General features: G+C 55.0%; 3 protein-coding genes across 6 annotated transcripts; 1 reads left to right on the plus strand and 2 right to left on the minus strand.

Annotated features, from left to right (window-relative positions):
* Positions 1–270: 270 nt before the first annotated feature.
* Positions 271–7498, minus strand: PSMD5 (proteasome 26S subunit, non-ATPase 5). The gene is made up of 10 exons (XM_071453888.1): positions 7292–7498; positions 6975–7119; positions 6318–6431; positions 5401–5529; positions 4642–4751; positions 4147–4289; positions 3521–3712; positions 3225–3334; positions 2638–2778; positions 271–2144 (listed from the first exon to the last, which is right to left on the minus strand). The coding sequence occupies exons 1-10, from the start codon at positions 7462–7464 to the stop codon at positions 1887–1889; spliced, it is 1515 nt and encodes a 504-aa protein (XP_071309989.1). The 5' UTR covers positions 7465–7498; the 3' UTR covers positions 271–1886.
* Positions 7499–8605: 1107 nt separating this feature from the next.
* LOC139603251 (protein CutA homolog) lies at positions 8606–17553 on the plus strand. Its single transcript, XM_071453905.1, has 6 exons — positions 8606–8755; positions 11067–11215; positions 13856–13915; positions 15204–15249; positions 15614–15663; positions 16107–17553. Exons 1-6 carry the CDS (start codon positions 8675–8677, stop codon positions 16207–16209), a joined length of 489 nt encoding a protein of 162 aa, XP_071310006.1. The 5' UTR covers positions 8606–8674; the 3' UTR covers positions 16210–17553.
* Positions 17383–25532, minus strand: PHF19 (PHD finger protein 19). Of its 4 annotated transcripts, XM_071453904.1 has the most exons (16): positions 25359–25532; positions 25242–25269; positions 23660–23845; positions 23307–23388; positions 23108–23203; positions 22922–23022; positions 22661–22809; positions 22051–22146; positions 21702–21770; positions 21226–21346; positions 20757–20824; positions 20341–20511; positions 20162–20243; positions 19850–19935; positions 19652–19747; positions 17383–19362 (listed from the first exon to the last, which is right to left on the minus strand). In XM_071453904.1, exons 1-16 carry the CDS (start codon positions 25409–25411, stop codon positions 19023–19025), a joined length of 1824 nt encoding a protein of 607 aa, XP_071310005.1. In that variant the 5' UTR covers positions 25412–25532; the 3' UTR covers positions 17383–19022. The 4 variants fall into 4 exon arrangements, with proteins under 4 accessions (XP_071310005.1, XP_071310004.1, XP_071310003.1 ...); XM_071453903.1 differs by lacking the exon at positions 25242–25269 and having other exon boundaries at positions 25452–25525; XM_071453902.1 differs by lacking the exons at positions 25242–25269; positions 25359–25532 and adding an exon at positions 24959–25084.
* Between the last annotated feature and the right edge of the window lie 8 nt (positions 25533–25540).

A 25540-nucleotide genomic window follows, 5' to 3' on the forward strand; every position in this document is an offset into this window, starting at 1 on the left:
CATGTAATCCATATGGCAATGTACAGCATGGCCAGGGAACTGCCTCTGAGTAATAAGGGGAAAGTGATCAATTAATCAATCAACTCTGAGCTCAAAGCTCAACAAAATAAAGCATATGTGTATACATAAAAAAAATCCCCTTGTTTGGCATCTCTGCACATTCTAAAATATTGTCTTTGGCAAATGTACCATGCAAAGCAGATGCTAAATACTCAGCACACAGAGTAGCCTTCAAAAGCACCAGCTGAAAACACACATGGAAGAGGCTCATGAATTGCAGAACAGGTTTATATATTGATTTCTTTTACTGACATTTCAGCATATGGCTCGTACAGAGGCACCAGCACACAAAGCCACCTAAAATAACAGAGCTGAACTGCCCAGAACAAGAGCAAGCTAAGGACTTGTACATTCCTTTATTTCCTTTTTAGTGCTTTCATGTGTTTGCTGGATGCAGGATCCATGAAGCTCCATGAGACACTGCAGTGCATTTCTCACTGGCAGATCTTTATTGGGCACATTTAGGGTAAAAGCAGCAGCATTGGGATGCAGGATGACAACTCAGGGACATCTTGGGCAACAAGGCACCTCACCTGCATTTAGACAGCTTAGCAAACACAAAGGGATCTCCCCCAGCTCCTCTGAGCTCTCCTGGCAGCAATTTTTGGCAGGCAATGCCACAGTTCCTGCAGGACAGACCCTGCTGCTTCCCCTGGCAGCACAGGGACACGGGGGCAGGACTCCCCACAGTCACACTTGACTAAAAGAAGCCCCAGAGCAGTAATTTCTTGTTTTATTCTGCTCTGCCTCAACGAAAAGAATACAAAGCTTTGATAGGAAGCAGCCTGTGGTCTGTTTATGGGCAAAGACACACCACATGCCATGGAGTGCCCAGCCACTCCTGATTCCCTGCCACAGCTCTGACGTCTGCAAAAGAAGATTCCAACTTCCTAAGATGCCACATTTCCATACTCCCACTTCATCCACTCCCTTCACACAAGAGCTCCGTGTTCTTATCCCTTTCAATGATCTAACTCAGGTAACTAAAATACCACATTTCTTCAACACTTTAAAAAATTCTATCTCTGTTAAAAAATAGTGTAAACAATTCAAGATTTGGTTCTGAAGAAGCCTTGTAGTGCTCCAGCCACTAAACTGAGCTGCCACCCCACAGCACGGCCAACCAGGGACACAGAGCTCCCTGGTGGGTTTGATCCCTACAGAGTGCAATGATTTGTTTTTAAAAGGGCTAAAAACTTCTTTTTTTTTCTTTTTAAATCCTCAGCAGAAAATGTAAACAATATTTAGGATTATTTATTCCAGCAAGACTCACATCCAGCAAGTTGAAAACAAGAGAATCCAGTCCATACTCCCTCATGTGGACAGTGTCACTTACTCAGCAACAGGATTCTGACAGAACACAGAGTTCCATGCAAGTGCCAACTCTGGCAGGTAAAAAAAGGAATTAAAAAAGAATATAAATTATGGCAGCATCTGAGGTTACAAACCTTGAGGTGTTTTGGTGTTTTTTTTTTTTTTTTAACTGAACTGTAACCTACTGATAAAACACAATAGAAAATCCAGACCCAAGAACAATTTAAACAAACACTGATAAATTCTGCCAAATAAAACACAGTCAGCAGCTGCTAAGTGCTCACCTGGGTTACCTGCCTCATGAAGCACACAGGGAACTTCTGCCATGACATTTTAGGGGGAAATACCAAACAACCTTTAATTTACTCTCCTGACTCACTCCAAATAGAGTCAAAATATCTTCACACTCCTTTAAAGAGACACCTCCAGTGTGGAGAGTTTTTACACCTTGTACCTCAACACCTGTGCCAGGACTGTGTTCTGCAAGAGGGGCACCCCAGACACCAAGGACATTATTCTGCTCCTTCCACAGCTGTAGTAGAAGCTGCTTTAACATAATAGGGGCCCTCGAGCAGGTAAGCCCTGAGCCTCAGGTAGTACTGATTGCCAAAGATCTCTGCAATGGTTTTGGAGTTCACCAGGGCCTTCACCAGTTCGTATTTTGCATCCTTTGAAGCTTTGTCAGGCTCCACAGATCTGTCCATAACGTACTCCACAAACCCTGGGCTGCTCAGCATCAGCTTCTGGGCCCATGGTTGATTTGCAATGGCCTGAACAGGAAGACAAAAGATGTGAGAGGTGGGGGGAACGTTTTTGAAAAAGCAGTTACACAGTAGGGTTTTAGTACAGGGACAAGGAACAGGAGAAATTAAGTAAGAAACATTAAGTAAGAAATTAAGTAAGAAACCACCACTCAAATCAAGCAGCAGGGTTTAACACTGGAGAACAAGTAGAGCTCAGTGCTTATCTTCAAAGTTTTGAGGGAATTATCACAGCAGTGCCTCTGCTAGAGAGGCAGCACCTTAGAGCACAGCTCTTGCCTTTTTTCCCCCCCCCCTCCAATTTATTAAAAAATTAGCATTACAGACATGATCTGTCTGCTGCATCATTTAAATGGGGAAGCCAAGTGGGGCCTGAGGAAAAAGGACTTTTTCTGACCACTTCAACTAGAAGCTGAATTCCTTCACTTTAAAGAAATAAATAAATCTGAGACTGAATGGCACCACAAGTCCCCCCCTGATGTTTCAAACCAAAAGCACTCACAGTAAACACCCGTAGAGCCCCACAGTGGAGATCAGGGAATGGCTGAGTGCTGATGCTCCTGAACAGCTCCAGGGGCTGACTGGACAAGGATGTGAACCAGGATTCAGTCATTCTTAAAAGGTCTTCTGTCTGCTGGTCTGGCTGCATAAATCACAAAAATGAGAGTTTGATTAGGATTATGAAAAGCTTTCAGGTTTTTGGGATGTGTTCAAATGGTTTAATCACCCCTTTAGTGCTACACTCTTAACTCAGTTCCCTGGATCCAAAGACCACAGGGACTGGAGCAGTTTGCCCCTATCCCTCTGAGCACAAGGATATGAACCTGCTTACTCTCACCCCCTCATCAATGAAATCTTGACTTCACCTTTTATTAACATTTCAGAACACCTGGCACCTTACAAACAAACCCAAACCTTTAGCAAACCAATCAGGCAATGCCAAACCAGTAAATCAATGGCTCAGAACACTGAAAGCACCACTGCCACCCAACCTAGAGGCTGCAAAATGTCTCTCACAGTTACTCAGGTGTGTGAGGATTTCATTCTTGGAGATTTAAAGAAAAACCAAAGACAAAAAGCCCAACTTACAGGCAAGTAAAGCAGGGATGAAATGGCATCCAAGCACCGGAGCCGTAACTCAGTGGGGGCATTCTTGGCCTGGTGCCCTATTTTGCTTAAGAGATTTTGAAATCTACTTCCTTTCAAAACAAAAACAAAGTGCTTTTAATTAATTCAGCCAGATCTCTACAGGAATAGTTACCCAACAGTTACATTATAAATTTATTCATTAGGTAAGTGAATATTTTTTTCAATTCCTTTCTGTATCACCCCAAACCAATTCACTCTTATATTATCAAGTATTATTAAATAAAGAAGATACTAACTGGTTTTCTGTAAAACCTGTTTGCCTTCCACATTTGATCCCAGGATTCCCAGTGTGTCCACAGCCACTCCAATCATGGTTGGATCCTGACTTTCTGCCATTTCAAAGACTTTTTCCATAAAGACAGGGTAGCGCTCACAGATCTGCTGGGGACTGTCCACAACAGCCAGATTGCCAAAAAATTTAACAAATCCTGAGAAAACAAGACCAAAAAAAGCATTGAGTGGGAAAACAACAACTTCAGCAGTGGCAAAATTAAATGTACATTAATGTGAGACTGATTTGTTCCTAAACATGTGGTATTAAGGCTGAATAGTGTTGGTAAAAAGCTCAAAATAAAGACAGAACTAAGCAACAAGCCAAATATTTTGACTGTTGCTTAATTCATTATGTTTGTACTCCTAAAAAAGGCTACAATAACACAAACTTTAAAGCTACAGCACAGCCTGCCCAGATCTTACTGAGGAACATCCTTCAGACTGGATATGTACAATACTGGATATTTAAAAAGTGCTGAGGGACAATCTAATTTCCAAAATTTCCCCTGAGCTTTCAGCAGAGAGGCTTGGCAGTGCTGCCAATTTAACCCAAGCAGCAAAGCCTGGCAAGGAGGAATTCAGGTGGCACCTGGCAGGTAGAAGCTGGAGAAGGGGTCAGACTGTGCCCCCAGGATGATGTTGGAGATCCTGTCGATCACTCCCTGCTGGGCCAGGTACTGCCGGCCCTGGGGGCTGTGGGCCAGCGCTGTCACCATCTCGATGCACGTGGCCCTGCAACACCAAAAAAAAACCCCAGGGATTTTGGTTTGTTTGAGTGGGGCTTGAAGCACTCAGTGATTAAGAAAAAGAAACCACACCCATAAGACACAAGCCTAGCAAAGAAACCCAAATGATCCCAATAGTTCAGCTCATTCATCTCTTTAGATCTGGGAAAGGGCTTGAAGTGTTTCTGCTGCAGCTACACACGGTAATTATCACTCCATTAAGGTATGAACTATTTGACACCCAAGACAGTTTAAGGAGAGGCAGGTACAGCGTTTTTCTTTTTACAGAAACACACACAAATACATTTGTTAGAGATTTAACAATGGTGGAAATGTCCTTAGCAAACTCACCAACATACCTGACCAGCACATCCTCTCCAGTCAGCTCCCCAATTAACTCAGACACTAACCCACTGCTGGCACAGTAATTCAGAGACTCTGCTGACACTGATGAAATCTCCACAATTAACTAAATAAAAGCAAAAGGACAGTTTATAAAAACATTATAATTCACTGCAACAGCCAAATACATCTTCTGTGCTAATTACCCTTACATATATTAAATATGGAATTAATCACATTTTTATCATTAACCCAAATGTCTGCCTGAAGCAACTTCATAAAGAGTTCCAAGTTTCCAGCACATGCATTTGATCTCTATTCACAATCAGCTCCTCCTGTGCTATCCCCATTAAGCTCTAGAATGATTAAATTGTGTTATTCCTCCTTTGCCAAACGTCTCAAGACTGACAGCTGGCATCTCTCCAAAGCTCTTAGCAGCACTTCACATCAATAAATCAAGAGGCTACAGTTAACTATTTTACTTCTATTTTCAGAGAAACAAATACTTTCTGGTGCCTTTAGTGATTCTGTGTAGCCCTTCCGATGCCTTAGGCACCACAAATTAGAAAATGAACAGCAATTCACACTTTTACACCAAGAAATGAGAAAGAGAAGTTCTTGCAGCATGGGGGCTCTCATGATGTCATCTCCCTACTCCTTTCTAGTTTGAGTACAACACAGACATGAAGGAAAGCGGGTGAATCAGTGAGAAACAATGATGTAAAAGCAGTAAAAGCCAGGCTGAGAGCAGGAGCAGCAGAGGAGGTGCCCTGTACCTCATAGACCCTGTAGCGAACGACATCGCTGGTGGCCATGACCCTCCTCAGGTCACCCAGCAAGCTGCTCCCAAACAGAGCCTCCAGCCCCTCCTGGCTCTGGGCTATCCTGGACAGAGATTTGATGGCCTGCAAGCAAAAACAGGAGCTTGTTATTGTGAAAAATGCCTGTTTTATGATTGGCTTTTCACAAATATTAAAGTGAATATTATACGTGTTGTGTTAGAAAGTAATGCTGTAATAATTCTCTAAAGTAGTGTGTTAAATATAGTTTTAGGTTATAACAAAATGTTAAAATAGAAACTATGCTATGTAGGGTACTTTTTTCTAAAGAAAGGACTGGCAGTGAGATAGCAGCCACAGCACACCTGAATCTCTCAGAGAAAGAGAATTTATTGCTCCATTATCAGGAGAAATGAACTTCTTCCCGTCAGGATTCAGAGGAAGAAGCTGACACTGCCCAGACAGAATCCTGTATTTGAATGGAATTTATGCATAATTTATGAGATGTGTGAATATGCAACAGGTTATTGCTTTTAAGGGTTAATCCTCTGTTAACGTGGGGCCTTTTTCAGGCTTGTGCTGCCGTCTGTAACTCTTTGTTTCTGTTGTCTCATATTGTCCTAATTCAAATTGTCCAATTTATTATTACTCTAATTGTATTACTATTTTTATCACCATTTTATTACTATTAAACTTTTAAAATTTTAAAAACAAGTGATTGGCGTTTTTCACATTATTAAAAAGGAACAAATCACACAGAGAAGAAAATCCAAGATTATATGGTATTAGTTCTTTATCAACTACTTAACCACAGCTAGACAATTCTAATTCACTTTTCACTGATGACAGCTCATTTTTACTGCCACCCAACCACCTCAGCTGGCAGAGGAATGGGACAATAAAGGCACCTTTACCTCTTTGGCCACTGCTATTTTCTCCCCACCAATGCAGTTTATGATTTGCTGTATCAGCTCAGGGCTGTGCAGAATCTCTGGGACAGCAGCTGAGTCCTCAACAATCCTCCCAACCTGATCAAAGAGACACAGAAAACAACATGAGAACAAATTCCTTCCCACTCCAAGGATACTCAAGCACTGGAACAGATGAACAGAAACCAGAGTCACAATTTTTGAGGTTTTTGGATCAAAACTCAATTGGACAACACTGAGCAGCTGCTCTTAGCTGAACTTCTAGAAATCCACCCCAAACCACAACATCCCACAATCCTCTCCTTTGAATTTAATGCAGCAAGTGTCGAGCTCCCACAGCCTGATTGGTGTTTCCACAATAGTGTAAAGTATCCTGAATATCAAAATGTTGTTGATTTTAATTCTTCCATCACCTGCTGGCCTGGAAAGCTTTAACCAGGACATGTGGCAGAAATTTTAATCACAACCTGCTTTTGTCAGGACATAGTTTTGGACATTATTATTGACATATCACAAAGCATTATACATAGTGCACAGTAATTATCCCAAATGGCACAAGTGCAGGACACAATTCCTGCTTTTATCACAAAGGCAGGAAAGAGCAGATGGGGACAAACCCATCTCCTGGAGGAAAGCCTGTACCTGGGACATGGTGAGGATCTTCACGGAGTCATCGGGGTGGAAAAGGCCCTTCTGCAGCTCTTCCCTGAGGCTCTGGATCACGTAAAGGGGGTCCAGGGCCTGCAGGAGCCTCTCCAGGATGGAAACACACACGGACACCTGTTCCCTGGGCGGGACGGAGAGAAAAGCGAGCCCTTGAGGAGAGGAGCATCACTGTGCCACCTCCCGCCCCGAAAGACGGCCAGGAATGAGCCGGGGAGGCGGCAGGACCCCCCCACCCCGCTCCGGGAGAACAGCAGCGGGGCCGGGCAGGCCCGGGGCACCGCGCCAGAGCTCACCGGTCATTGACAGCGAGGAGGCCAAAGAGCGCCCTCAGGTGGTGCTCGGCGAGGCGGGAGCGGAGGGCGGCGAGCGGCACGGCCTGCACGGCGACCCGCAGGGCCCGCAGCTCCTCCAGCGCCGCGTCCCGCCGCGCCGCCCGCTCCAGCAGCTCCGCCGCCGCCTCCGCCATCTTGGCCGCCTCCGCCCTCTCCCGCGAGTCTCGCGAGAAGTCGCGTCGCCCGTAGCGACCGCCGGGCGGGCATATCGCGAGAATTCGGGTCGCCCATAGCAACCGCCGCGCCGTTGCTAAGGGCGCCCTTTGCGTCTGGCAAAATGTAAACAAAATGTCCGCGCGCCACGCCCCCCTGGCTCCGCCCTATTGGCTGTGCGCTGAGGGGGCGGGGTCCCGGTAATGAGAAGGGGGCGGGGTCCCGGTAATGAGAAGGGGGCGGGGTCCCGGTAATGAGAAGGGGGCGGGGTCCCGGTAATGAGAAGGGGGCGGGGTCCCGGTAATGAGAAGGGGGCGGGGTCCCGTCGGCATGGCCGGTCTCCATCCCCTGAGCGGGGACGGGGGTCGGTGCACGGCGTCGCCGTTTTTTTGGCAAAACTGCGATAAACGGCGTTTATGTGGTTCGGGAAGGGAAAGCGCTGATCCCGAGAGCGCAGGAACAGCCGGCCCCATCCCGGTGTCTGCCCGGGACGGCTCCCGGTGCGGAGAACGTGTCACCCCCTCATTTTCTCACCTTTTACAAACAAACCGATGCTGTCAGATAACTCCTGTAACTTTGTGCCTCCAGCTCTGCGCAGGATTCCATCCCCCAGATAAATCTGTGACAGACAGGGGGGTCCTGCGGGCTGGCGAGGAGGGAACTGTGAGAGATCTTGGGGACAGACAGGGCGACAGTAAAAAGTTACACGGGGGACAATAAAGTTACAGCGTGGGACAAACGGCGCTCGGCTCTGCCCCCAGGAGATTTTGGGTACAAACACCGCCGGGACTCATCCCCTGCCCGGCGGTTTCTATCCAGAGAGCCCCAAACAGATGAAATCTGAGGAAATAACAATTTTATAGACAGGGAAATAGAAGCAAAGGGGATAAATGGGGTCAGCGCGTCTCAGAGCACCGGGACGGCGCTGGGAGGGCTCCGGGGCTGGCACTGGAGGGACAGCCTGGAAACTTGGGCACCAGCTCGGGGGTCTGTGCCCACTTTGTGGTGCCAATATTTGTCCCCCCAGGCCGGCAGGTGCAGCGGCGGCGGTGGCAGGAGGGGACACGGCGCTGTCCTGGCCCGCAGCGGGCGGGCCCGGCCGGGAGGAAGGACAGGAGGAGGAGGAGGAGCCGGTGGCGCTGTCCGGCGGCGCTCCCGGCTCGGGCACAGCGGGTGGAGGGGCCGGCGGGCATGGAGGGGCCGAGGCAGCGCTGCCCGCTGCCCCCCGCCGCACAGGGCTGGCCCCGGCCCGGGCGCGGCACCGCGCTGCTGGTGAGTGCGGGGGGACGGACGGACGGACACGGGGAGGGACGTGGGGATGGACGGACACGGGGATGGACGGATGGATGGACGGACATGGGGACGGATGGACATGGGGATGGACGGACGGATGGACATGGGGATGGACAGATGGATGGACGGACATGGGGACGGATGGACATGGGGATGGATGGACGGATAGACGGACATGGGGATGGATGGACACGGGGATGGATGGATGGATGGACAGACACAGGGATGGACAGACATGGGGATGGGGATGGACGGATAGACGGACATGGGGATGGATGGACACGGGGATGGACGGATGGACGGACACGGGGAGGGACATGGGGGTGGATGGACACAGGGACGGACAGTCACGGCGATGGGATGGACAGAGGAATGGAATGGACACAGGGCTGGGATGGACACAGGGGTGGATTGAGGATGGACGTGGTTCTGGGATGGACACATGGATGGGGATGCAGGACACGGGACACTCCCCGAGGAGCACAACAGACACCAACCCATGCCAAGCAACCATGGCAATATCTGTCTGTGCCTCTGTTAGCAAAGCTCTCCCAAAGCCATCCTGCAGGAGGGGGGGACTCCCTGTATCTGCTGGGAGAAAAGCAAACGTTCAGGTTTTTTTACACTCAGCGTTGCCACAAGTTGTGTTCAGTCGGGGATTTTTAATGGAAGCTCATCAAAACTAGGCAAAAAGTTCTGGCAGGGTGATTCTAAACCTAAAGCTGTTTATAGCTCACCAAAGCCAGAAGAAGTGTTACAGAAATCTGAGTCTCTCTGCACTAAACTGGCATTTTGTGCTTTTCAGTGAACTTCTTAAAAATCCTCACAGGGGTGTTTTCAGTTTTTTCACTTCAGTATTTTGGCAATCATGAGTTTAATTGGTTTATCGGCCAGGAATCCTGATGTTTCACTCCTTTTTGCACCATCCCTTAGCAAATGCAATTATTCTGGAAAAAAAGGGGTGGGAAATCTTCCTTTTCATAAAAAAAAAAAGGGGGGGAAACACCAGAAAAAAAAAACAGGGTAGTGTTCATGTTTGTACTAATATTCAATCACAAATGATCCTGGGGATTTCCTCATCACATGCACGTACATCTTACAAGAAGATTAATGATCATCAGGCTGAACAGGTTGGATGTTTGTTTTTTTTCTCCGAGCAAGGAGCATGATTACATTTTAATCTGGAAAAATAGGTACACCAGCACATCTCTGTTTGGCTTGTAACTCACCAAGTAGCTTCTGGGATTTGTTGTATAATATTTGTTAAATGGCTTAGTGGGAAAAAAGGAGCACAGAAGGAGCTCTAAAAATTATGATGAGAAGTCTTGTGGTAATAAAGAATATTTTCACAAATGGATTGGGAAAGAGGAGACAAGCAATACAGCAATCAGTCATTTTCCAAATAGGAAGGAGCTCCTGGCTTTGTGGTGACAAGAGAGATTTTTAATTCAATTTAAAAAAAAAGAAAAAATAAAAGGAGAGATTTCTACATTAGTGCTGTAATGGCAGGTTTTTCAGAGGAAAAAGGAGGGTGGAAATAAGGGGGGAAAAGGAATATATTCTTTGCATTTTTTTAAATCACTGCAGCTGAACCAGGGCCAGATGCTGTTTATGTCAAAAACCAAACAAAAGACAAAGGGAAGGCACTGCTGCAGCCCAGAGTGGCACCATCCTTCAGCTGCTCCTCAGCACTCCAGATTAACCTCCCCATTCCACGTCTTACCTCCTTATTCTCCTGCAGAAAACCAGTCCTGGCTGCTGTGGTTGGGTGGTGGAGTCTGGAACCCCCACGAGTCTGGGGGTGACCTCCCACAGTCGAGGCCTGGGCTGATACAGCCTCAAAAGTGCCCCTCTCCTGCCCTGAGCATGAGATTGGCTCTCTAGGAGGGGCACCCCCACACTTGCTGAATTCTGCATTTTCTCCCCAGTCACACAGAGCTCCTTTAACCTCAGGGCCCTGGTAAACGCTCAGCACAATGCCAGAGGTTGCCTTTTGAGGCAAATTACTCCATTGCAGCTACTTTCAGCTGTATTTTTAGCCCCCAGAGTCTTCCAGCAGCACTCCATTTATATCCCCCTAGCAGCACTCACCTTGATGCACTCACCTGAGCACCCTCACCTTAACCCAATTTCACCGGTTAAACTGAATTAATTCAATTAATTAATTAGTTAATTGAATTTAACCGGTTCCTGCAGTGCTGAGGAATGTCCCTCCAGCCCCAGACAATGCGAGTGCTGTTTTCCCAAGTGCAATATTTCACCTCCCACCACCCCTGGTGTTCTCTCCGAGGTGCTGGCGCTGCTGGTGCTCCTGCACCCCCTGCTCCGGGGCCTGGCTCTGCAGCTGCACTCGGCTCTCACGGGCAGCTACGTCCCAGGGACGCACTCGGTGGTTTTTGTCACCTGCCTCAACGAGCACATCGCCAGGGACATCGCCAGGTACGGCCACGCCGCCCCTGCCTGGCTGCTGCAGGGGCTGCAACGGAGCTGAATTTCTCCTCTGGCCTTGGCAATTCAGGGTGCCCAGAGCAGCTGGGGCTGCCCCATCCCTGGCAGGGTTGGAGGCCAGGGTGGACATTGGGATGGGAGCAAACTGGGATAGAGGAAGGTGTCCTGACCGTGGCAGTGACATAAGATTTAGGGTCCCTCCCAACCCAAACCATTCTGGGATTCACCCCATCCATGCTCCTTTCCACTGAGTGCACCACAAGCCCTTGCCAAGAGCTGCTCTGTCCCAAGGAAAGCTGACATTTGCCTCTGAAGTCAATGCCATGGAAACAGCAAACAATTCTCCGTGCATGTCACTGCCTTGCATCTTTGAGACCCGTTTTCATGGCCCTGAATTTCTGGGTTCTCAGATGGATTAAGCTCCAACCTGATGTTCTCTGGTCTGCCACAGTCTTTATTCCTCTCTAGACAACAAAATGCCAGGGGGGATATTTATAGAGAGAGACCAAGCACAGTGCTCTGACATGAAAATAAAGGAAAAAGGGTCCACAACAAACACTTCTGAGGCACCACTCTGCTCACCAGGCAAACTTCAGGGAATGAGGGCTTTTCCTCCATTTTTTCCCTTCTTCTTTTTTAATATATGAGACACTTAGGGTGATATTTTGCATGCAGAGTTCTTTTCACACATCTGTCAGTCCCTGCCTCAATGGATGGTCTGTTCAAAGAACTGAACCCGTGTTGCCTGGGGAAGTGTTTATGATGGACCATGAAGTTTCCTGCAACACCTCCTGTGCTGTTTTCCTGCTGCTGCCAAAACCCCTCCATCTCAGCAAAGGGCTCCCAGACATGCTCAGGAACTGACAGGCTACTGAAAGGGAGTTTGTGTCACCTTAAATACTGCAACTGTGTTGAGAAATTCAAATAGAATTATGTCTGCTCTGCTCGATGTCTCCTATAAAAAAAAGGAGCAACTGTACCTGGTGAAAAGAGCCTCAGTTCCTGAAAATGCCTCATCTTAACAGCTTTGCAAATGCTTTCCACTCTTTGTTCCTCATCTTGCAGGGAAGGGAGAGGAGATAAATCACTCCCCCGTGCTGAGATATGTGTACTTTGGTTGTGGTTTTACTGGTGGAGTAATTGTTCCTTTGTTCTGGAACCGGGAGCACTGAGCCCTGATTGCAGGGGATGACACAGGGCTTCTACACTCATTTTCCCCCACTCCTTTTCCTGTGTTTGTTCTTCCTTTGCACTGCTCAGTGGAGCCCTCACTCAGATGGATCAGTCTGCAAGGAAATTTTCCACCCCACAAAAAAGGGTTCAAGCTTTGGGAAAGCAGAAGAGCTGCAGGTAGAATTCAGCATCTCAAGACCTTCTTGCCTGTCCTGGGAGGAGCTGAGCCCCTTGGCCACTGCACCTCACCCAACTTGCCCAGCACCCCGCCAGCCCCCACTGCTGCCTTAGATTTGTGTTATCATTTTCTTTGCTTTTCTGCTTATTAATATTTCATCTGTCTCACTTCAGGGCAAAGAAACACACAATTAAGTACCCAACCCAAAGCTATCATGTATTATGCAGACATTTTCCACAGATCACATTCAGCTTCTCACAATGTTCTCTGTTCCCCTGGTGGCCTCTTGTTGCTGCTCAGCCTGCTGGGACCAAGTTCAGGATCTCAGGATCTCAATTTATTGGGACAGAGCACTGAAACCAAAAGGTTCCTGTGCTAAAGGAACTGCAAGTTGCAGGCAGCAAATCCAGACTGATTTGTGCCATGTGTGACATGACAGGCACAGCAGGGGTGGCTCTGCTCGTGCTGCTGCACTTTGTTGCTCTAAAGATTAACTCAAGATGCTCCAGGAGCGTTGAATGCCTGGAACTGCCTGCACATGGTGGGAGCAAACAGCCCTGAGCCTCCCGGGGTGCTCCTCTCCCCACCATGGTCTCCCCACACCAGTGCAGAAGCAAACCAAGGGTGGGGTCACTGGTGCCCTGCCTGGAGGGACAGCTGCCACCTCTGTGAGAGGGGCCAGACTCTGCTCTGGTCACCAAGCACAACATTTGCCCCCTTGCTTCTAAAACTCCTCCCTGAGATTGCTTCAGTGCTCTGTAATCTCTGAGGGGTCACTTCTTCCTGAGCAGCTCTGCAATAACAAACCAGCCCTCAGCTCTGGAGGCAGCCCAAGGGAGGGAATCTGTCTGGCCTTCAGCTTTCTAGGATATTTTGGGTTGAAAAGCCTTGATGTTTTTAATTTAAGATGCACATTTAGGCTGCTCTTGGAGGAAGGGGCACAGTTGGACAGGGGCAGACAAACCCAGGCTGGGTTTTTGTGGTCCCACATTCCAGCCCCTGCCCTGGTGACCCCACAGCCAGAGGGGCTGGCACTGGGCAGGGTCCTCCAGGCCAGGAGCAACCCCCAAAGTCCCTCCTGAGCACAGGGAGGGTCCCACAACCCTCCCAGGAGGGCCTGATCTGGACTCTCTCTAGCCAAAGTTCACCTTTGTTTTCTCAGGGTAATAAGTAACCCAAAATTCAGTGTCTCCAGTGTCAAAGCTGCCAAGGGAACGTCCCCAAGGCTGGGGGTGAGCTGTGGGCTGGGCTGGCTCTGAGTGCCCTCCTGTGTCCCCCAGGGCCATCATGGATAAGAGGCTGGCTGCCTGTGTGAGCATCCTGCCCAAGAGCTCGGCCCTGTGAGTAGTGCTGGGCATTCCCCGAGGGAGCAGCAAACCTGCAGGGAGGGAGGGAGGGAGGGAGGGAAGGAGGGCATGGACACAGAGCTCGGTTCCCAGGGCTGCTGGGTGTGTTTGTTGTTGCAGATGGTGGGGATGAGCCTCACTGTGCTCAGAGCTCATGAGGGGGGCAGATGCTCTGACTGCCCCTGGGGCTCGTTCATTTATTGGGTGCTTGGCTACACAGACATCCAGCAATTTAGGGTTTGTGGTCCTGAGGACGTGGTGCCTGTTAGTAGAGACTCTAAAAAGCAGCCAAATAGGGAGCAGAAAAGGCTTTTGCAAAATGCAGCAGCTTTTTCAGGCAGGAAGAACAGCAGGTTTGACCTTGGACCAGGCCCAGCCCTGCTCTGCAGGTGTCCTCAGCTGTCCATGCAAAGGGACTGCACTTGTTGGAGAGGCTCAAGAGCAAAGCCCCAAAACAGCTTTTCCTCCTAGAAACCCCCTGGCAGAAGTGAGGAGCAGATCCCACCCCAGCTTCCCTCAGGAGGGGATCCCACAGTGCAAACCCATATCCCACCTGAGGGCAAACCCACAAACGCCCTTCTTCCCCTAATCCATAATTTCCTACAAACCCAGAGAGCAAACCCAGTAACTCCCTTCTTCCCCTAATCCATCCTTTTATACAAACCCTGAGAGGCAAACCCAGTAACTCCCTTCTTCCCTTAATCCATCCTTTTATACAAACCCACAGGGGCAAACCCAGCAATGCCCTTCTTCCCCTAATCCATCATTTCCTACAAACCCAGAGAGCAAACCCAGTAACTCCCTTCTTCCCCTGATCCATCATGTCCTACAAGCCCAGAGGGGCAGAGCAGAGCTGCTCCTGCAGCTCCAGCTGGATCCTGCTCCAGGATCCTGCCCTGCCCGGAGCCCTCCCCTGCAGGCAGATGAGATCAGGACAGCTCCTGGCAGCGGAAATGTTTTCAAAGGTCACATCTGACTCATGAGAAGTGCAGCTCCTCTCCTGCAGGGAAAGAGAGGAGGAAAGCTCAGCCTCCCTGCAGGCAGGGCCCAGCCAATCTGCCCTGCCAGTCCCCCTGGGCAAATCCTCTGCAGGAGGCTCCTGTCCATAAATCTGGGGTGCTCACTCAATCTGCTCAGCAGTTTTGGGGCCAGCAATGCTTCTTGAGCCACTTTGTAAAGAAATGGCCTCGTGCAAAAAGCACCAAGCAGGGAAAGGAACCCGAGCGTTGGCATGGCTGCAGCAGAGCTGGATTTGCTGATGCTGCTTTTCTTTTAAATCCAGGTATTTCTGGAAAGGGGAACTGGAAGAATCCACTGAAATACTGCTAGTAAGTGATCATTCCCTACATCACAACAATCCCTGTTGCAAAATGCCCCATCTGAAAGGGGCTGCAGGGAGGTTTGGGGAGGGTGGCACCAACCTACTGGGTTTGGGATCATCCCCTTGCACACCTCACTGGGCAAACCACAACTTGGCCATGTATGGAGAGCTCCTGTCACACCTTGGCTGTGCTGGGACAGCTCCTGTCACACTTCGGCCATGTATGGAGAGCTCCTGTCACACCCTGGCTGTGCTGGGGAGCTCCTGTCACACCCTGGCTGTGCTGGGTGGGGACAGTGGAGCTGCACACCAGGACCCCTCCATCCCTTCACATCTCCCTTGGGTTTGTTCTGGTTTTTTTCTCTCCACAGTTGGTGAAAACAAGGACGTCCAAAATAGGGGAATTGTCCAACTACGTCAGGTGAGGCTCTGGCTCCAGGGGAGCACGGGGTGTCCCATCCAAGGTAGGCTGTCACCTCCTGCTCCAGCTTTGGGGGTTCCTTGAGCCCCATCCCACCCAGGAGGGGTTAAGTGCTCCTGCTGTATCTCACGAGCCAGAAAACCCCAGAGATGGCACCAGCAAAAAGGAAAAGGTGGCAGAAATACCAACTGCTGGGCTGGATTGGAGGAGGGATTCTCCTCCTCGCGGGGTTATCATTCCCTGACAGGATTTCCTGCAGCTCCCGAGCGGGGGCCGCTCTCAGCTTGGGGCCAGGCCCCGGCAGTCTGCGGTAAAACCCGAACTCACAGCGAAATTCCCACGTGGCAAAAAGGACCCGCGGGGGCTTTGAAGTGCGGGAGGGCCGGGCAGGGCTGGAGCGGCTTCCTGACTGCGCTCCTCCTCCGCGCCTGTTTCCACTTTAGATCCATCCATCCCTTTGAAATCCCCGAGATCATCAGCCTGCCCATCGACCAAGGGAACCCTGCCTACCTCCGGTGGATGGAGGAGAGCGTCCCACGGCACTGAGAGGCACGAAGTGCTGCTCATTTTTGGGGAGCGGCTCATTTCTGGGGAGCCGCGCCGAGGCAGCTTTTATCTTCTGGGGTTTGCTGTGACACGGGAGCTCGGGAACTGGGAAAGCTCCGCTGCTCTGCCTGCCCCGGAGCGCTGGGCAGCGCGGAGCCGGCGCGGGAGGAGCTGGGGAAGAGCTGCCTGCACCCAAAGCTGTGCGTGAGGATGCGGAGATGCCCCTGTCAGGACGCTCGGGGCTGCCTCGGGCTGTCAGCAGCGAATTCCAGCCGGGAGCCGTGGCCTGGCAGTGCCGTGTGTCCCCACCGCCGGCCCTGACCCCCAGCATCCTGCCCGATGTGCCCTGGCCGGGGCCGCAGGACGGACCGGGCACTGCCCTCCCCTGGCGGCTCAGCCCTGCAGGGCCCGGGGAAGCTGCAAAACCCAGCAAAGCCCAGAGAAACCCAGAGAAACCCAGAAAAACACAGCAAAGCCCAGCAAAGCCCAGAGAAGCCCAGAGAAACCCAGAAAAACACAGCAAAGCCCAGCAAAGCCCAGAGAAACCCAGAGAAACCCAGAAAAACCCAGAAAAACACAGCAAAGCCCAGCAAAGCCCAGAAAAACCCAGAAAAACACAGCAAAGCCCAGAGAAGCCCATAGAAACCCAGAAAAACCCAGCAAAACCCAGCAAAACCCAGCAAAACCCAGCAAACCTCAGCAAAGCCCAGCAAAGCCCAGAAAAACCCAGCAAACCCCAACAAACCCCAGCAAACCCTGGCAAACCCCAGCAAAGCCCAGCAAACACCAACAAACCCCAGCAAACCCCAGCAAAGCCCCTTAGGATTCCGCTCTCGCTGTCCCAGGGAGCTGGGAGAGCTGGGTGGGCCAGGCTGGGGAGCCCAGGTGCCAGCAGGACCATGGCACTGCCCTGGCTCTGTGTCCCTACCCCACCTGAGCTGGGCTTTGTAAAAGGATCCTCATGTTCGTGGTTTCTGGGACACAAGTGAAGGGACATTTTTGGGGTATTTATGTGACTGGGAAGGGAATGAACGGGAGTTTCTTACCTGGGCAGGAGGAAAGGCCTGTCCTGGGCTTGCACACCTCACCTGGCACAGAACACAGCCCAGAAGCACAACCCGTGCTGGGCACTGGGCACCCCAACCCAATAATCCTCACAGTACAGAAAACCAGTGACTTTGAAAAAACCCTCCCTTTTTAATTGTACATCAGACATATTAATTACAACTCGGGTATAACGAGAGGTGCTTACAAGCAGCAACCTGAACTCAGAAATCAGAAGGTGCACAGAGTTGTTATAATCTCTATTACAGCGAATGCAAAATATACTCTGCAACAAAAATACTTTTAAAGGCTCCACATTCAATTCTCTGCAAGAAGCCAGGAGAGGAGGAGAGGGAACAGAGAGGGAGCAGAGAGGAGCCAGGGCCAGGTCCTGTGGGTGCTCCCACTGGCACAACCCTGCTCAGCCCTGGCACAGCTCTTGGCAGCCCCTTGGAAGGGCTCCATAGGCACTAAGAAAGGGAAATATTTGAAGTGATCCTTCAAGGACAAAGCTAAGGCAGGACAGGCAGTTCTCCAGCTGCTGGACCCCTCCCTGCCCGGGATGGGGGGACCTGGCAGCTCCTCTCCCAAAGGGACAGGGACACTGCTCTGGATGAGATCCCACAAGCACAGGTAGGGCAGGACCCCACAGCCCAGCATGGCCCAACCTCCATCCCCTGGGACAGCCACAGTGGGATGGGAGAGAGGAGGAGGACATTAAAAATATCTCTCTGTCTCTCTAAAGGATAAAAATCTAACACATCTATCTGATACTGGAATCTTTTTCAAAAAGCCAACTGCCCTGCTCCTGCCCAAGCTGGCAGTATTGCTTTCTTAAAGGAGGGGCTGCTCCTTCTCTCCTGCAGACAAATCAAGCCCAGTGCTCACAAACATCAGCACTACGAGAGAGGCACAGCCAGGAGGCCACAGGGATGGACACAGGGACCCCAGTCCAGCCCCTGCCCCCCTGTCCTCCTCAGCCTTTTTTGGTTTGTCTGCTGGTTTGGCACATTTGGGGTGAAGATTCCTGTAGAAACAAAGGCCTTGGGCTCTGCTCTGTGCAGTGCCCATGGTGGTTTTAAGGCAAAGGAGGATTTTTTTGGATGATCTCTTCCAAGATCATGATTGTCAGAGCAGGGAGATGAAGCTGGTGCAGCAGCACACTCAGTCCAGGCTGTGGGGTGAGAGCCCATCTGCCCACGGCTGCAGCAGCCACACCTGGGCTGGGTTTGGGGCATTTTCCTCCCATATAAAGCAAACCACATTCCTTCAATGAATGGATTCAGGATGAGGTGGAAAAGCCCGGGAGCTGTCCCCAGTTTCCCGTGGGCACAGGGACGAGCAGCTCTGGGAGCCCAGGATGAGGAGGGGTTGGTGTTTGGGCAGCAGGAGCCCCTCGAGGCTGCTCGGTCAGGCTGTGCCAGGCACAGGCCGAGGTCCCTCTGTGTGAGCAGGGGGTGGGTGCCCCCCGAGCAGCTGCTCCAGCTGTGCCAGGGGGACCCTTCTGGAAGGGCCGGACCCCCTCAGTGCTCTGTGAGCATCAGCAGGGCACGGCGGGGCCACGCTCTGCATAAACACAGCCAAGGAACTAAAAATCGTTAACATTTAAAAAAAACAGGGCTTCAGGTTTCACTCCTGGGCAGCCCTGCCGGCCTGGGCGCTGCCTCCACCCGCGGGGAGGGACCGGCGCCTCTCCTGTGCCTCGGGCTTCCCCAGCAGCCCGGTCTCCTCTGCTCTGGCTCCGGGAGAGGTTCGGGGGCTGGCGGGGCTCAGTACGGGGTGGTGCCTTCCCACTCCACCAGGTACTGCACCTTGCCCTCCAGCGTCACCCGCCGCGCCAGCACCTGGTACTTCTCCCCGCACACCAGCCGGCCCGCCGCCCCGAAGTAGCTGCTGATGGAGGACTTGAGGTGGGACAGCGAGGAGTCGTCCTCGCTGATGCTCTCGAAGGTGTGGCTGTCGATGCCGTCGTCGGGGCGGTCGGGGCCGGCCGGGGCCTCGCTGCCCTCGGGGCGCTGCCCGCCCCGCTCGCCCGCTCCTCTCCTCTTGGCCCCCGAGGCGTAGGCGGGCACTGCCAGCTTGCGCTTGCGGCTGCCCACGGTCCTGCGGCTGCCGGGGAGGGCACAGGGCAGAGTGAGGGCGGCACCCAGAATGTGTCCACCGGGCTGGCTTCTGGAGGGAGCCAGGAAAGCTCCCTCCCATTTGGGGGAGCACAGCAAGGACTGACGGCTCCGATCCTGCACCCCTGCAAGCGCCACTCTGGCACCCCCAGCCCGTTTTGGGGCACAGGCAGGGAAAGCTCCCAGGGTGGGACATGAAGAGGGGACACACAGGCCCTCACCCCCCTGGCCATGCCACCAGGATTCCTCCAGAAGGGGCCAAGGGGCACAGTCCTCACCTGGACTCGTAGGAGAGGCTCGTGGTGGCCGAGCCTGAGGTGCTGGTGGCATCCGTGGAGTCCACATCTGATAGGAACGTCTGTCCTGAGCTGGCACTGTGGATGGGGTGGGATGGGACAGGCTGGGATGCAGAATCGCCCCCAGCCTGGCACAAGCAGCACCCGTGCCCCCCACAGCCCTGCTCTGGCTGCACAGACCTTTTCAGGCTCTGGATCTCGTCCAACGTGAAGTCAAAGATGCTGGCCAGGTGGTGGTTGGTGCTCCAGGCCGAGGTGAAGTCGCTCTGTCACAAAAACAAGCTCAGTCCTCACTGCCTGGCACAGGGGTGCTGCCCACACCCCGCGGCTGGCACCCCCTGCCCGGGGCCACCCCGATCCTTCCCAAAGGAGCGGGGAGTTAATGCTGCCCTGGAGGCGGCAGGGCTGAGACACCGCCCGAAGCGAGGACAGGAGCTCTCAAAGCTGCGGGCAGCCCAGGGCTGGGCGGAGAGGAGGGGGCGAAGCACTCACGCTGGGAATGGCATCCTCCAGCAGGAACTTGGCCCTCTTGCGCCGCGCTCGCTTCTGCTGCTGGAGCTGCCGCGGCAGGAGGCTGCGAACGGGACAGGCCGGGAGTGAGGGGCGCTCGGGCAGGGGCAGGGGCTGGGGGCTGCTGCTGCTGCTGCCGCGGGGCCAGCGGGGCCGCTCACCTGTCCTTATGGGCGTATTTGCTTTTCCCCCTCTTCTTCAGCTCGCAGGAGCCGCTCTCGCCCTCGCCGGGGGCTTTCTCCGGCAGCACCTTGCTGGGGGGGTTCGGGGGGACGCGGATCCGCAGGCGGAAGATGCATTTCTTCTTTTTGATCTCCTTCCCGCACAGAAACCTGGGCGCGGACGGGAGGGGAGGGAGCAGAGCCCTCAGCCCTCAGCGGGGCTGGCACGGGAGCATCCCACATCCATCCTGTGCCATCCCGCATCCGTCCTGAGCCATCCTGCATCCATCCTGAGCCATCCCGCATCCATCTGTGCCATCCCGCATCCATCCTGAGCCATCCCGCATCCTCCCTGCCCATCCCGCATCCTCCCTGCCCATCCCGCATCCTCCCTGCCCATCCCGCCCGGCTCTCACCTGCTCTTGTAGCTGTTGAGGGCGTTCAGGAGGTGGGGGCCGCGCTCCGAGACCGGGGTTCCCGTGAGCTGCGGGACAGGGGCACGCAGGGCTCAGTGCCCGCCCTGCTCATGCAAAATCCAAACAGACGGGGGAACCCGAACTCCGCTTTCGGCTCCTGCCCGAGGCCGGGCAGCGAGGGAGGGGCGGAGGGAGCGGCCGGAGCCACCCGGGTCTGGCAGTGCCACCCTCGGGGAGGGCCCCGTCCTGCCCCGGGACAGGTTTTGTGATGTGAGTGCTTCCCCCAGCTCCAGCTCCCACCGGGAAAGGTGTCAGGTCTGACACTCCACCGAGGAAAATCCCAGCGCAGAGGAAGGGGATTATGAAACTCCTCTGGAGCAGGAGCTGTCGTGCTGAGTGCTGCACAAGCTGGGGTGACATTTCTCACTCCCATGGCTGCTCTCCAGCCCAACCCAAGGTGTGTTTGTACCTTCCCAAGCTGCAGAGGGTCCCAGTGGTGGTTCACAAAGGCCAAGATTTCCTCGAAGTCAAAGTATTTCTTCTTGCTCTGCACGCCCAGGTTGTAGAGGGCGAGATGGACGATGTCCACCCTGCAGCAAAGAGGGGCACAGGGTCAGCAGCCCTGGTGCCACCACCATGCCCTGTTCTGCCAGTGCCACTACAGCTCCCAGATCCTCCCAAACCACCACTGGAACCTTCCCACACCTCACAGGGGAAGCAGCCCAGCCCAGAGGTGCATCACAGCAGACACCACAGCCATGACAGCATCCCTTGAGCTTCGGGGAGAGGTGGGACATGGCCGGCAGCTGAGCACTGCAGGGATCAGCCAGCCCAGTGTCCCAGAGCCACCTGGGCACATCCTGGTGCTCCAGAGCCACCTGGGCACATCCCAGTGTCCCAGAGCCACCAGGGCACATCCCAGAGGAGGCAGAGCCCGTTTCTCACCATCTCAGGGGCAGGCGCTTGATGTACTCTGGTCCCTGGTTGCACACAGAGCAGAAGAACACATAGAACCTGCAAAACACCAGGGACAGGCTGGGGGTGAGGAACATCCACAGCCATGCAGGGCCCAGGGATGGGACAGCTGGGACAGGGACAATGGTGACAGCAAGGCCAGGGGGAGTGGGGCTCTGTGGGACAGGGACAATGGTGACAGCAAGGCCATGGAGAGTGGGGCTCTGTGGGACAGGGCCACCTGATCCATGGCAGTGTCAGATGTGTCAGGGACACCAAGCTGAGGTGTGCCCATGGGTCCCCCCTGGAGCCACCCCAGCCATACCCAGCAGGGCCATACCTGTCCCCAAACATCATGGGGTCGCTGAGGCACTGGGTGCAGGCCTCGTGGAACCACTGCCGGCAGCGGTGGCACTGCAGCATCTTCAGGTACCACCTGGGCAGGGACAGAACGGTGACAGTGAGGGCAGCGTGTGGCAGCCACTGCCCCAGTCCCCCTCCAGACACAGACCCCCAGCCAGGGGGAAAAAGCGTGTCCCTAACTCATGTTTCTGTGCCAACAGAGACCCAGAGGGCAGAGGCAGCATGGGGAGCAGAGCTGCTGGCCCCAGGGCAGTGCCCTGCGAGCCTGGGATCAAACATCCCCACCCTGACCCCATCTTCCTTTCCTCACAAAGCCATTGGTGACACTCAGGCTGCCCTTACTGTCCCCACAAACCAATGGTGACACTCAGGCTGCCCTTGCTGTCCCCACAAAGGCAATGGTGACACTCAGGCTGCCCTTGCTGTCCCCACAAAGCCATTGGTGTCACTCAGGCTGCCCTTGCTGTCCCCACAAAGGCACTGGTGACACTCAGGCTGCCCTTGCTGTCCCCACAGAGGCAATGGTGACATTCAGGCTGCCCTTGCTGTCCCCACAAAGGCATTGGAGACACTCAGGCTGCCCTTACTCTCCGGGCCCCCCGCAGTAGCAGTAGCACTGCTGCTGGTTGGTGCGGTGTGGGGAGTCCCACTCCAGCAGCTCGGGGTTGTAGGACAGCACCATCTTCACGGCTTGCAGCGTCCTGGCGATGGCTCCTTTCTTCAGGGCACCCCCTTTCTGCGGGAGAGGCAGGGCTGGGGTCAGCAGGGCCGCCCCGGGACCCCGTCCTGTCCCCTGTGCGGGGCAGGGGCCGCGCACGGAGCCGGGAGCGCGGGGCAGCCGCACTCACCCGCACGGCCAGCGCGAAAATGCAGCGGCGGCAGAACCACGGCGTCCCCAGCGGGCCCTCGCCGCCGCTCGCCACCGGGATGTGGCACTGCTGGTGGTAACCTGCGGAGAGGCCGGCATCAGCCCGCGGGGCTGGGCTCGCCCGGGCGGGCACGGCAGGGCCCGGGGTGGGGACACCCGCACTCACCCAGCCCGCACTTCCCGCAGATGAGGATTTCGTTCCTGGGGCCCGACTTCTTCCCCAGGCAGATGCTGCACTTGGGCTCCTCCCCGGGGACGCCGGCTGTGGGAGCAGGGTGACAGCGGTGACAGCGGTGGCACAGCCGCGTCCCCGCGCTGCCGGGCAGGGTCCTGCAGCGGGAAAGGGGGGCTGGGGCAACACTCACCATGTTGGATGTCCTTCCAGAGGACCCAGTACTTGGAGTTATCCTCGAATGTGACCAGGCAGCTCTGCTTGGAGCCGCTCACCTGCCAGAGGAGAGCAGAACGGTTGTGGGTCAGCTGCCATTCCCAGCACTTCCCTGCTTTCCCTGGTGCCTGATCCCGTCCCTCGGGGCTGCGGGCACTCGGGTTTGGGGTGCGACACCCCGGGGCAGGATGCCAACCCAAAACGCCCAAGGACACACTGCAGCCCAGGCCAGCACCCCCTGAACCACGAGCTGAGCCGGGGAACGGCACCGGCTCCGCTGGCACCGGCGCCTCCTCGGGCTCTCCCGCTGCCCGGGGGTGCCCACGTTACCCTCTTGATCTTGCCGAGGTAGTAGAGCCCGTCTGTCCAGCGGCACAGCACGTACTGCCCCTCGCTCAGCCGCACCATCAGCTCCGGGCAGCCGCTGCCCCTCCGCGCTGCCTGCGGGACCCGGCCGGCGGCCGCGTACACATCCCGGATCAGCGGGCTCAGCTCCGTGCCCTCCATCGGCACAGCCTGCAGGGGACACACACGCTGTCACACGCTGTCACCCGCTGTCACCCGCCCTCCCGGCACGGCATCGGCCGGGCGCAGCATCCCCGAGCGTTCTGCCTGGCAGGACCGAGGCCGGAGGCGGCTCAGCCCCACCAGCAGGGGCTCAGGACGCTGCAAAGCAGAGCCGCTGAGACCGTTCCTTTCCGCGAAATCCAGGGAGCAGCCAAAATCTTTGCTGCTGGTGAACAAGAGGGATTTAACCCCCAACAGGCTCCTACAGCAGCGAGACGCGTCCGCGTGGTTCCCTTTTGGGAAGGGGCACATAAGGAATAAAAGCTTTAAATGTACTGTGATTTTAAAATCACGATTTCCGCGCAGTTTTGCGGGCTCCCAAAGCAGCGGGACAGCTGCGGGAGCAGGGATGTGCCAGCACCACCCACAGCGAGCGAACCCAGGCGGCCAAATGTCACCGCCACGAGGTTTGGGGTGCAGGAGGCAGAGAAACCACCCAGAGCAGAGCTGCGATCCCCAAGGACACCACGGAAACGACTTGAAAGGGACTTTTCTCCCCTTGGCGCTCCCGTCACGGCCACACGTGTGGCCTCACGGCACCACGCGTGTCCCGGCGCCGCGGATCGCGACACGAGCCCGCCCTGCCCGGCCCTGCCATCCGTGAGGACTCTCCCGCTCGCCGGGAGCCCCGGGACGGGCAGAGCGATCCCGCTCCCGGCAGAGCCCGGCGCTCCCCAGCCGCGGCACCGCCGGGTCCCCGCGTGGGAGCGCGTCCGAGCGCGGCCGTGGCTCCGCTCCGCGCCCCCGGGGCTCCCGCAGAGCCCCGCGCTTCCCTCCGCCCCCGCCGCTGCCCTCCCGGGGCTCCCGCCGCTCTCCCCCCCGGCCCCGCGGACACGTGCGGGAGCGCCCACGCCGCTCCGGTACCGAGCGGCGGCACCGTCCGGCCGGGTCCCCCGCGCCCCGGTGGCACCTGCCGGGGGTGGCCGCGGGCAGCCCCGAGCGGCGGCCGCGGCCCCGCCGCCATTGGCTCATTCAAAGGCGGCCGCGGCGCCTCCGCCCGCCCGTCCCGCCCGTCCCGCCCGTCCCGCGCGGTGCCCGCGGCGGGGCCGGTGCCGCCCTTACCGCGGTGCCCCCGGCGCGCTCAGCGGGCGCTGGGGGCGCGGGCCCGGGGCGCTGCGGGGCGCGGCGGGGGCCGGGCGCGGGGCGCCATCTTCCCGCGCTTCCCCCGCGCTCCCGCCGGCATTGACGTCCCGGTTATGCAATTAGCGGGGCCGCCCCCGCCGCCTCCCACGGGTCCGGTCCCACCGCAGCGCAGCGCATCCCCGCGGCACCCACCGGCACCGCACGGCACGGACCGGCACGGCACGGCACACAGCGGCACCGACCGGCACGGCACGGACCGAACCGGACCGGACCGGACTGGCACCGACCCACTGGCGTGACACGGACCGGCAGCGACCGGACTGGCACCGACCGATCGGCATGGACTGGCATCGATAGGAACCGAGCGGGCCGGGCCGGCAGGGCGCATCCCGGCTCCGCACATCCCGGTGCTCCGGAGAGCGCAGGCGGCATCGCCGGGGCCGGGACGGGGCACCCAGGGTCGGCCACGCACCCACCGCCCGTGGAGAGGCACCGTCACCCTCTGCCACACGCGGGACGTCCCCGCCTGTCCCCTCGAGCCGTGGCTGCGGCCGGGGAAGG

The sequence above is a fragment of the Agelaius tricolor genome, unplaced genomic scaffold (assembly GCF_023055355.1).
Source record: "Agelaius tricolor isolate 1412-34295 unplaced genomic scaffold, bAgeTri1.0.p SCAF_38, whole genome shotgun sequence".
Taxonomy (NCBI): domain Eukaryota; kingdom Metazoa; phylum Chordata; class Aves; order Passeriformes; family Icteridae; genus Agelaius; species Agelaius tricolor.

Bases quoted from the DNA above. Each gene is read 5' to 3' on its own strand.
- PSMD5 (XM_071453888.1), bottom strand. From the start codon at position 7,464: ATGGCGGAGGCGGCGGCGGAGCTGCTGGAGCGGGCGGCGCGGCGGGAC. The intron at 4,752-5,400 runs GTACAGGGCACC...GCTTTTATTTAG, and splicing joins TTCGCTACAGGGTCTATGAG to TTAATTGTGGAGATTTCATC. The intron at 3,335-3,520 runs GTTAGTATCTTC...TTGTTTTGAAAG, and splicing joins ACAGGTTTTACAGAAAACCA to GAAGTAGATTTCAAAATCTC.
- PHF19 (XM_071453901.1), bottom strand. From the start codon at position 24,868: ATGAGCCAATGGCGGCGGGGCCGCGGCCGCCGCTCGGGGCTGCCCGCG. The intron at 23,204-23,306 runs GTGAGTGTTGCC...CTGCTCCCACAG, and splicing joins CTGGAAGGACATCCAACATG to CCGGCGTCCCCGGGGAGGAG. The intron at 20,825-21,225 runs GTACAAACACAC...CCTGTCCCGCAG, and splicing joins ACCCTCTGCAGCTTGGGAAG to CTCACGGGAACCCCGGTCTC.
- LOC139603251 (XM_071453905.1), top strand. From the start codon at position 8,675: ATGGAGGGGCCGAGGCAGCGCTGCCCGCTGCCCCCCGCCGCACAGGGC. The intron at 8,756-11,066 runs GTGAGTGCGGGG...GTTCTCTCCGAG, and splicing joins GGCGCGGCACCGCGCTGCTG to GTGCTGGCGCTGCTGGTGCT. The intron at 15,250-15,613 runs GTAAGTGATCAT...TTCTCTCCACAG, and splicing joins AATCCACTGAAATACTGCTA to TTGGTGAAAACAAGGACGTC.